An 11,581-nucleotide genomic window follows, 5' to 3' on the forward strand; every position below is an offset into this window, starting at 1 on the left:
AAAAAAAAAAAAAAACAGGAAACACTTCCTAAAGGTACTCAAGAATTTCTTAACATCCAAAGAACAGGATGTTACATTTAGAATAGTTTAAAAAAAATAAGAGCTTATAAAAACCATGATCAAAATGTGAAAGCTGTAAAGAAACTGTGTAAGACTATAATTTCAACAGTGGAAGTTTTAAGAGACCACAGAATGTGTATGCACGGAATATCCCAGAAAAGGCTGCATTACTTTCTAAAGCATGTCAGTCTGACCTGGAATAGACAGAACTGGCTAGAGAACCTTTTCCATGTCCTATTTCAGGCTGCAACTTCTTCAAATAGCCATTTCTCTATTCTGCCATGGAAAAACAACCTGCAGATTTTGAAAAAGTAACACTACAAATACTTAACTAACCTCATCTGTGACACAAATAGACTCAATGAATGAGAAAGAACTCCCACAAAAAGAAGWGCTCTATGCACRCCTTCTTTAAGGWAATCACTGTCTTGRTGAGTTACATCCAGCTCACACACACCCTGTGGAAAAGTTCAGCTTTCCAAGATCTCTTTACTCTGAGGTTTTCTCACAAAAACAATGCCCCTACCAGCTTCGTCTGCTAGATCAAAAAATGAGCATGTGTGTGAGGGAAGTAAAGAAGAASGCTTTCTTTTGCACTAAAGATTGTGCAGGACATACTTGCATACCTYTAAAGGATTTTAAAAAGCATACTATGGCATAAGTAAACTTAAAAAAAATTGACAGACTTGAAATACATACATCATGTAAAGTAGCAGACCTTTCYGTATTAACTTGTCCTGCTTTATCAAGACAGATTTAAGAGGACTAAAGAAKCAACCTAGATATCCTACTGATATCTGGACTTTTACTATATAATTTCTTAGGCCTTTTTAACAGTGACAGGCTAATTTAGCTAACCTGCTTCACCAGACACATCCACAATTTCTCTCTGCAAGTTATCAATCAACTGCTGAAGACTCAAAATTGGAAAGTATGAGTTTTTTCCTACTGAATTTGCCAAAGATTCAASTAGCCACTCAATAGGCAATGATTACATTGCATTGTTTTAATTTCGTTTTTCTTAAAATACAGCCTCTCAAACAGCAATTATTTAGCCACAAGTCTTAAGAAGAACACCCAGTTCCAATTCTCATATTTTAATGACCTAATTAACTCTGTTCATTCAGACTGATTGCCCTGTTCAGCAAATGAAGAATTCATTAGGCTGCATGGTTTTTACTTACACCAAAAGACTAAGGGCTGAAACAACCTCAGGTAYGTGTATTTGCATGGACAATGGAGATGGTGCCTACTGTCAGGCTTCATTTTAACCCAACAGTAGTAGCTAATATTACAGGCACATTGTCTGAAAAATTTCAATGTAAATTAATTTCAATAAAGGTATTGCATCACAGTTTACCTCACACAARTACGAAATCTTAATCCTCATTCTTTCTCTCTCACATACGTCCAACAGATAAGGCAATAAAACCAGCATCCCACTCAACTCCCTCATGACAACACTCTGGGATTCTGTGGGAACCCAGGAAGGTCTATGATACATGACCTACCTATGTGCACAATTGCCTTAGGCTTTTCAAGCAAAACAAGTATGTTGCCAAATTGTTTCACCTGCTGATCTGCAACTTTTGGTTGCTTTAACCTTTTTTACTATGCTATTGTTTCACAATGTTTTCATTCAGTGCCACRTGAATGAAACAGTAAAATCCACTAAGGAGCTATGACTACAGCATTCTCTTAAGAAGCAAAAATCCCAAGAAAGGCACAGTAAAAAAACAGGTGAAAAACACACCAAGTTCTTTACACGTTACTTTAAATGCAAGCTATTTAAAAATTAAATCAATTTATCAATACAGAGGATCCATTTCTGAGAAATCTGCAAAATTTAGAGAATGAATTTGCATCATTTCTCCACAGAACATAAAGAATCTAAACAGTATTAATTTCTCTACAGGCTAAGATTTTCATTTAATGCCATTTTACTATTACTAAARCTATCATCTTTGAGTCTTCTGGATCAGTATTTTCAAACACACATTTTAATTTCCCAGTGCAAGCTTATGATCCTAGAATCTTCACAGTTTACATAATGCTAGTCTATAATCTAGTCCAGATCTTTAAAAGACTAAACTGAGTCATTAATTTATTCAAAAGTAATCATGTCTCTTACACTTTCAATGACTCAAGATTTACCTGATTGAGTGTTACAGGCTGTGCTGTTGCAGGAGTCTCTGGCCTGGATACAGGTTGAGCCACTATAGGAACTGTGATATTTCTTGCTGCTGGCTGTGTTGTCACTGGAATGGTTACAGGTCTGCAGACTGGCTGASTTATTCCAGAACCTGACCCAACCTGCTGTGTTGACAAACATCCACCAACTGGTCTCTGCAGTGTTTGTGAAGTTCCTGAAACACTCACTGCTGCAGACAATGGCTCAACTGCCACTGAGCCACTCGCAGGTCTGGGTACAGTCTGAAAGATCGATGGAACAGGCATGACACCGGGGCTGGAGGCAGGCGTTACGTAATGCTGACTCTCAGACTTGAATGTAGTGACTGGACCTGTTGCAAAGGATTCTAAAGTTATCATTATATAATTTTGCCATCAAATGTTTCATAAGTGTTGTGGATTTTTTTTTTGTTTTTATTACCATATTAGGACAACATAGTACCTCTACTGGGTGCACCATTCTGTATCCCCCTTCGTGGTGAGCTGAGGTTGACTCTGTTCAATATATCTGTCAAAAGTTACATTTATCTTAATTGCAAATAAATTAACAGCTTCATTGCTTTTCAAATTTAAAAGCTGCATTCATATACACTAATAAAGCCAATTAGGATTTGACTTGTAAATAATTATTTCTAAAACAAAAACCTGGCAAAACCAAGTGTAATTCGTACAAATTAAGACATGCTTTTCCACTCCTCTTTGGTTAGGCTAGTTCATTGAAGAATCTCAAAGTTTATTTTCTTGGAGCCAGATTAACACACATGTAAGAACACAAAAAAAAAAAAAAAAAAAAAAGACATTTCACAAAAAAACAGAAACAAAAACCCCAAAACAGAAAACAAACAAAAAAAAAAAAAAAAGAAAAAGGACATTTCACTAACATTTAACTTTGCTGATTATAGCACATTTGTTGACATCTCTTTCTCACATATCCATAATGCTTCCCATATACGAGAACTGCTCTACATTAAAGGAAGCATTTTCTCTAAACCAGCACAATTTGCTTCTGTAGTAACAAAATACAGCACTTACAAACTGGATTTTAGACTTCATGGTATCCATTTTCCAGTGTGAAAGGAAAATAAACAGATCAACAACCAAATGAATCCTATTCTAATTGCATTACAAGAGAACTAATTTTCTTACATATCCTACWTGGTAGTCTGTGTCCAGAGTTCTAGCTCAGCAGAAGCACATACAATTCCTTAAATTACATTTACTCCCTAACTAATACCACTGATATTCCCCAACATTTTATGTCTTAGTCTGGAGTTTCTGACAATTCCAGAAAGTTCCAAAAATATTCTTCAAATCAAAATACTTTTCTACTACCAGATTCTCAATACCATTAGTGTTGCTGACAAGTTGCTTGCTCGGACCTGTGAAAATATGCATATGAAATTAGATGGATTCTCCAATATCTAACCAACAAGGCTTGAAGTAACTTCTCAAAACAGGGTCAAATTACATCAGGTTCTCAAACAATAGATCTTTAGAGTACCTACATGTTGTATTTAACAACCCTACAGCTATTTCCACCAGCAATGGCTCATTAGTACACACTTCTCAAGTTGATAAATAAATCTAATAGCAGCAGAGCTCAGAAGAACACAGCTTCCAACCTGCCACCTGCATTAGATCACACTAATAAAAAAGCAGCTGCAACCAACAAATTTAAACAGGTTTGCATTTTTTAAGATATGATGAAATTTAGTCCTGTAATAGTAATACTATTTTCACTTCAACATAAMAGTAGCACAAACAAGGATTAAATTAATTCAGGATTTAGCTGAACACATRCATTATTTTTGTAATTGTTAACAAATCTATACATTATACATGAACTCCAGAGTGAAATTAAACTAAAGCATCATTTATCTACAAAAGAAGAGCTGTTCTTAAAGTTATGTCTCACAAAGAATAGTCAAGACAGTCTGATGTGCACACAGTTCACATCCTAAATTATGAAGGTAGATTTTACTGCTTTTAAAAAGAACATTTCAGGAAGCCAGTTATTTGAAATTATAAACTACATTTACATGACTCAACTGATTCATCTCTTGATGTACCCTTTCCCCTCTTCTATCAAAGTGTTATTTGTCCTGTTTCAGTAAAACAGCACAGAAGCATAAGCATGCCGTCAGGCAGAATAATATTTTAAAGAAGTAACAAATTACAGGTTTGCATCATTATGAAAAAGGAAGCAAGAACAACAAGTAGTAACTGTAGGAAAAATGAGCAGTTGCAGAAAAAGGCAAAAGGAACAAAGTGTGAATCACTTTTCATCTCAGTCAAAATAATCCTCCAGTACATCAGAAGGGACACTTGATTCTACATCACTCTCTGCCAAGTTGGTCCAAGTTGGGGTTTTAACTATTYCCTTCGAGTTTTCCACATAGTCTGCACAAAAACTAGTAATTGCACTGTCAGGAAAAGGTTAAGAAAATGCAATGCACTGTAGAAAATTAGGCTTTCAGAAAAACTAAAGACCTACACAYGAGTTTCCATTTGTCATCAATTTTTCACCTGATCAGGTGCAAACTGAACAGTGATAAGCAAAGCTGAGTTCATGCTATCTTGCCTATCACCAATAACAAACTGAAGCCTGACTACTGCCAGGTAGTACTACTTACAAGCCAGAGAAGAACTGAAGTCATTCTTCCATAGCTGTTTTTGATAGTGAAGTAGAAGTTTAAAAAGAGAAAAGTTGAGGAGAGGGAAGGAAAAAAGATAAAGTAAAAAGTTATACCATAGGTGATTTTACTTTTGTCAGGACCAAGTATGGACAGCACTAGAATACGATGCAAACATTTTAAGTCTCTATCTTTTAACAAAGTTCTTGAASTTTACAGAATCACACCAAAATTATAGTTTTCACTTGAATTATTTCTATCCTCTGAYTACAAAAAGCTCTTGAGGCTACAACAGCTACAATGAAACTTGGCATACTTGTTGTTCCAACACATGCTAGTACCTTAACAGTTGCTCTATGTCACAACATACTGCCAATGGCCAACAGCAATACAGAGGTCTCTGAACCTTCCAGAAAACAGTAAGTGTATTTTTCAGACTTTCTAAAAGTTTATAACTGCAGAAAACTCAAGAGCAATTTTAAAATATTCTTCAAATTTTTCAGAGTATCCAGAGTAGTTTTTAAATATTCACTCTTAAAAAATAYTTTCATGCAAGAGAACTTAAATATTAGCTTCAGAATTCTTTCAGTATTTATTTTTCCACATTTTTAACCTAGCATAAGAAGCCTTAAACCTACTACCATGGCAGAAGTAATAGTAAACTTAGTGTCCTGAGCAACAAAGTAATAGATGCAAGATGAAAGTACTGTGAACTAAAATAACTGAATAGCTATTAACAGCTCTGAAACATATGCAGTGGAGTGTGATAGGCAGCCTGGCATAATATTTTATCTTGAGATCCTTCACTGCAGATTACACACCTTCAGAAAACTACTATGGTAATCTTGGATACAAGCATAGAGGAGATGAGGCAGAAACCGCAAGCAGTAAACCTCACCAAGCAAAGTCTTGGGTATGTGACTGCTAGAGAAACTTCAGGCCACAGCTCTTAAAAACTGACAAGATAGACAGAGAAATAAAAAAGTTTCATGACCAAACTTAATTAAAATAACAACCAAAAAAAACGTTCTTCTTTACTTACCTGCCAAAGCCCAAGCATAGGACAAACATGGAATCCTGATCACATCTGCTGTCATCACAACCACCTAACCTCACTCCCCGCACTTAGGAGAAAACTACAGAACTTGATGAGAAACACCTCTCTATTTCACAAAAGATGGGTAAATTTAACAATAAAAGTCTACTTCACAAACAGGCTTTCAGTATTTTCATATTAATCACTTTCCAGATTGTGCTTTTATTGGAGACACTTAAGACAGTTACTTGGTTTTGTCAGAATGATGTTCACCAACACATGAAATGTGGGGTGGAAAAAAAAAAGGGACTGTAACAGGAAGACAAATTCATGCACATTCTTTTAGTAGGGAGACACTTCCAAATATGTAACTAAATATTAACTGTACTGAGAGCAGTTGCATGCATGGCTTCAGCCTTGTATGTACTGGCTTTTAAACAATGTCACTAATAGTAAAAACCTTCAAATGTCCTTATTTTGAGCTCAGAGATTTAAGCTTACAGGTAGCCAGAACTGACCATAGCCTGGGGCTTAGTACAGAATTTCTTAAGAATTCTGAATTTCGGTAAAACAGAGACATACAGCTTTAAGATGTGGAACTTCTTAAGTCACAACGTTAAAAATTATATACTTTCAAACTAAGTTTAACTTTCTATACCTTGAATTATCAGCTTTTAATTATGGCATAGTTTTCTCTTACATGTAGTAGCTGGCTTTGAGCTGGAGATCTCCCCAACGAAGATTGGCTCATCRTCATCATCCTCATCATCCTCTTCCACTTCTCTCACGCTCTTTTGCCATGGTTCCAGCTCCTCTTCTTCACATTCCATAAATAATTCTGCCATCTTGAGACTAGACAGTAAAAAGAACAAATACACATASCAAAACATTCAGTACTTTCATGAAATGCTTCAGCAAGAAATACTGCAATTGTCTATAATTCCCACAGAATGGTCTCTCTCCCTCCATGGTCTTTACAGGTTGAGCACCATCTGATACAGGAGATCTTCAAAGACTGATGCCACATCACCATTCTGACAATTACTTGAATGATCATCTCTGCTATTAAAGAGAAATGACCAAAGACACACTCCACAGAATTTAAGGTATTTTTGTATAAAACACCAGTAACTATCAGAGGAAGCCTCTGACACCACAGTGAAAGGTATCTTTTAAAAAAGACTCCTATTCCAGGTAAGTGATTCAAAAGAAACGTGAAGGGCCTTGCACAAAGCACATCATTTACTTAGCACAACTGAGTTAATGAAACASTAATTACAACTTTATTCTCTTTGCATCTTAAAAAGCTCAACATAAACAAAACAAAACCCCACCCAAACCCACAGCCTACCACAGCCATGCCAATTTTGCAAGATTTAGCCAGGGCTTCCCCTATGGTCACGTTTTCTTTACAACCCAACAAAACAGACACAAAATTCCCGAAAACATACAAAACAACACCAACAACAAGCAAACCACCCACAAAAAAACCCTGCAAACAAAAACACAACAGCAAAATCCCCAAGCCATACCTACAATACATTGCATACTGTTTTCATTATCAATCAAGACATGATAATAATTTTGCATAGATCTCATTATATTGAGTCCCTCATGCCTGTAGACTTGCTCTTGCAGTAAAAAAAGTAATGTACAAAAATAGTAATGAAAAATATGTATCTTTCAGAATTAACATCAGCATCTCTTATCACAACAGGGTTTATTAGTTTTTTAAATAAGCAGAGATGGCCAACAAAGTTTTCTTCTTTCTTTTAACATGCTTTAACATAACCTTGAAAGTCTTTCTGAGCAACACAATAAATAAGAAACTTAGCTATTTCTTTACACAGAGTACCAATAATCTAATAAAAGAGCAGAACTAATTAGCCTGTCACAGTTCATCACAGGGGAGCAGACAGAATCATCCTCCACGTGTATGAGAAAGGGGCTGCCGGTGTTAACACATGTTAAGTGTTGAGATAAAACAAAGTAACAAAGCTACACTCCTTTGCTTCCTCCGACAGCTTAGGGTGCTGAAGTTAGACATGGTGCTAGGAAAGAACAGGATACTAAATTCTTGTACAGGGGAAAAGAGGAAGATTCTGAAGTGAACTGCGACTTGACAGAGATGAGCCATGTACCAGGTGCTGTAAAGAGAATCAAGCCTAACTCACTAGTTTTTTCTTTCCTGTTCACAGAAAGGCAAAGTTTTATAGACTTTAGGGCAAAATAAATTACTATTTCAGAAACTATTTTTATAGAACAGACAACACAAATGCAATGTTTTTATTTAAAGAATTTGGTTTTACYTGACCTCGGGAGGAAAATGTAATAAATTATAAAACGTGCTTTGAGGATGGAATTGGAATTTACATTAAAAACACGAAACAGGCACAAGCAATCTATGTTAGCAGAATCCAAAGAAGACACATGTGACAACCTCATCTGCACTATAATGCAGCTGATTTTTTTCTTAAATACAGGTAAAACTAATTTGATAACATGGCCATGGGCTTTTAGCAAGTGACACCAACTGGACACTCTTAGAGACATTTCATTCTATGAATCAGGATATATGTACTAAAGTACTCTCAAAGGTGATTCAAAATGCAGGGCAGCTTTTAAAAGGCAAGTATCAAGACTAATTTTACATATTTTAACCTAATTTATTTTAATGCTATAATTTGAAACCATGCTTTCACTGATTTTTTTTCTTGGGAGGAAAGCTGGCCTAATGAGTTCCTACCCTGCTCCTGCACTGCTTCCTCAGTTGTGCAAGCACAACTTTGCACAGAACTATGGTGTGAAGCAAAGCATGTAAAAAATAACCTGGCCCAGTAACAGTTTTACTGGCACAACTGAGAGGTCAAAAATCTGTAGCCTGAACAATCAAAATTGCAGTAAGGGGTAATGGATTTGATTAGAAGATGTGTACAGGAACAGCTCCTGCAAATGGTCTCCATCGCCAAAGGAAACATTTACATCCATTTTTAGAATATATGTAGCTTCCAAATTTTTACCTTCTTTAACTATATTATGTTGTGGGTTAACCCACAACACATTAAGATACAAAATATGTTCTAGGAATCCTGCTAGCAGTTGCTCCCAAAGACAAAACCAACAGTCAATCCTTCCCTCACTCTACTMAAATATTTCCCAGTGAGGTGCAGACACCAGCAGAAGAAAAGCAAMCCTACTGCCAATAGACTTTACCTTCCTCATTTACAAATATGTAAAAGCATATATACATGTTTATACAAACATTTCCTTAACAATAGTCCGTGGATCTGAGAGGTCTAAAACTCAAATGCAATGCCAYATGCATAGACTCAAATAAAGTGTTTAAACCATTACTGTAAGGTAAAGCACCAAAATTGTGAAGAAGTTCTTTAAAACATTTTTTAAAATATCATTAGGCAATGTCAAGATATTGCTTTAAAAAGCAACTGCCCATCTAAAACTAAGCATAGCGAGGAAGTTTATCAGGCAGGCACAAAGAACCAGTAACCTGCAAAACCACAACTCCCTGGAACACTATTATAGTTACTAAAAAAGTGATAAACCTAACACAAGRCAGAGGAAAAAAGGAGAGCTCATTGCACAAAACAACAATAAGCTTCTGATTAAGTGTTTTAAAAGCACTAATTTGGACATCTTTATCATGGCAGTTAGGTTTTAAAACTTTTTTAAAAGCCAGATGTATTTATAACTTCTTTAAGTTGGGATTTCAAAGCACTCACAGAGAAACAACAAAAAATTATTCAACATCAGTAAGTGTATCAAGAGTGTAACAGCTGTAGCGCACACAGCAGAATGGTAGAAGAACAAGGTGAGGATWGACAGAAATCTGTACTGTTGAAAAKCACAGTAGATGCAACTACAATAAGACTTAAGAGTTACTGAAAAAACAGTTATTACTTCAAAAGCATTTTATCTGTTCCACTGTTAAGCTCAAGTGAGCCTTCCAGTACTCAAAACTACCTTGGACTGGCTTAAAATCAAAGAACTAATACATAGTGAATAAAGAGTGAGAACATTAACAATAATGAGAAATTTTTCAGACTAGCCTTGTCATCTTTCCAAAATAGAATCATAGAATATGATGAGTTGGAAGGGACCCACAAAGATCATAGCCCAAACTCTTAGCCCTGCACATGACATCCCCAAAAATCCCACCATGTGCCTGACTGCGTTGACCAAACTTTTCTGTAACTCTGTCAGGTTTGGTGCTGTAGCAGCTTCCCTGAGGAGCCTATTCCAGTGCCCAACCTGGGGCACTTCTGGGGGAAGAATCTTTTCCGAATATCTCACCTAAATCTCCTGACACAACTTCAAACCATTCCCTTGGGTCCTGTCACCTGGTCACCACACAGAATAGAGCATGTCTGCCCCTCCTCTTCCCCTCACAACGACTGCCATGAGGTCTCTCCCCAGCCTCCTCTTCTCTAGGTTGAACAGACCAAGTGACCTCAGCCACTCCTCGTATGGCTTTCATGTTACTCAAGTGATTGTTTCCCCCACTTCAATAGATGCACTTCAAATGCTCAGAGAAGTTTCACAGCACAGATCATACGATGTTGTATTTCTCAGATAATGTCCCATACAGGCACATAACTTTGCATCATATTAGTTGATGAAGGATGTGCAATCCACAGCTCCACCAGGACTGGGAACAACTGGRTTTTAATTGAGAGCTACATTTGTTTAGTAGCGAAGAAACAATAACCAAGCTGAAACTGCACCTGAAAACTGTAACAACCCAAAGCGTAAACCAACTGTCCTCAAACATAAACCTCACCAGCCAACGCTGCCCTCTGTGCCATGAGAAGGCACAAGCTCCGCCTAGGGAAGGGCAATATCGGCGCTGCCAGCCCGCCAGCATTTCACGCCGCCGAGCCGCGGTGATGCCAGGCCGTGGGAGCAGYGGAGTCCCGAGGGCAGCCGAGCAGCTGCTGCTCCAACCTGACCGCCCCGCGTCCCACCCCCCGCGCCGGGAGACCGCCGGCACTCGGCTCGGGCTGCGGGCTCGGCTTTGGGCGAGGCCCGCACGGCAGAACCGCGGCAGGCGGGGAGGAGGCCGAGCCGCGCCGCCAGCATCGCTCTCACTGATAACGCCCGGGGCCCATAGAGGGCCCCGCGCCCTCGCCACGGCGGGCGGAGCGAGCCCTGCCCGGGCCGCCCTCCAGGGCAGAACCTCCCGGTGCCAGCGGGGCCCGCGGGAGCCCTGGCGGTCTGGGGGCCCCGCTCGGGGATGCCAGGCCGCGCTCCGACCTAAGATGGCGCCGGTCTCGCCGGCGACAATCCCCCCGCGCCCGGAGCCGCCGAGCGCCGCTCCCGCCGCCCGTGGAGCACGGCAGGGCGGGCCCGGGGGCACGGAGCGGGCTGACCTTACCGTGCTGCGCGTCCGCGGGGGCCGCGGCGGGGCGGCCGATCCCTTCCGCCCGGACCGGCGGGGGATGGGGCAGCACCGGCTGAGGCGCCTTGCTCACCTCGCCGGGGCGCGGCGCCACCTCAGCGCCGCCGCCGCCGGGGAAGCGCGGGCGGGAGACGGGGGCGGCCGCGGCCCCGCGCGATGCCTGACGGGAACCGCGGGTCGGACACATCGCGGCGCCCGCGATCGGGGCGGGGCCGGGCTGGGGTGAGGCGGGGCCGGCGCCATGTG

General features: G+C 39.5%; 1 protein-coding gene across 4 annotated transcripts in view; it reads right to left on the reverse strand.

Annotated features, from left to right (window-relative positions):
- ZNF280D (zinc finger protein 280D) overlaps positions 1–11,477 on the reverse strand; it is a 44,933-nt gene extending 33,456 nt beyond the window's left edge. For 2 of the 4 annotated variants that reach the window (XM_057372103.1, XM_057372106.1), the window contains exons 1-4: positions 11,312–11,477; positions 6,620–6,771; positions 2,693–2,758; positions 2,215–2,582 (exon numbers count right to left, since the gene is read on the reverse strand). In XM_057372103.1, coding sequence (XP_057228086.1) covers positions 2,215–2,582; positions 2,693–2,758; positions 6,620–6,764 — 579 coding nt within the window. In that variant the 5' untranslated portion in view covers positions 6,765–6,771; positions 11,312–11,477. Of the gene's footprint in view, positions 1–2,214; positions 2,583–2,692; positions 2,759–6,619; positions 6,772–11,311 lie in introns of those variants that run through there. The other 2 variants (XM_057372104.1, XM_057372105.1) reach the window with 2 other exon arrangements.
- Positions 11,478–11,581: the final 104 nt, after the last annotated feature.

This window comes from Malurus melanocephalus, unplaced genomic scaffold, assembly GCF_030028575.1.
Source record: "Malurus melanocephalus ecotype Western Australia unplaced genomic scaffold, MMel_1.1 scaffold_163, whole genome shotgun sequence".
Classification (NCBI taxonomy): Eukaryota; Metazoa; Chordata; class Aves; order Passeriformes; family Maluridae; genus Malurus; species Malurus melanocephalus.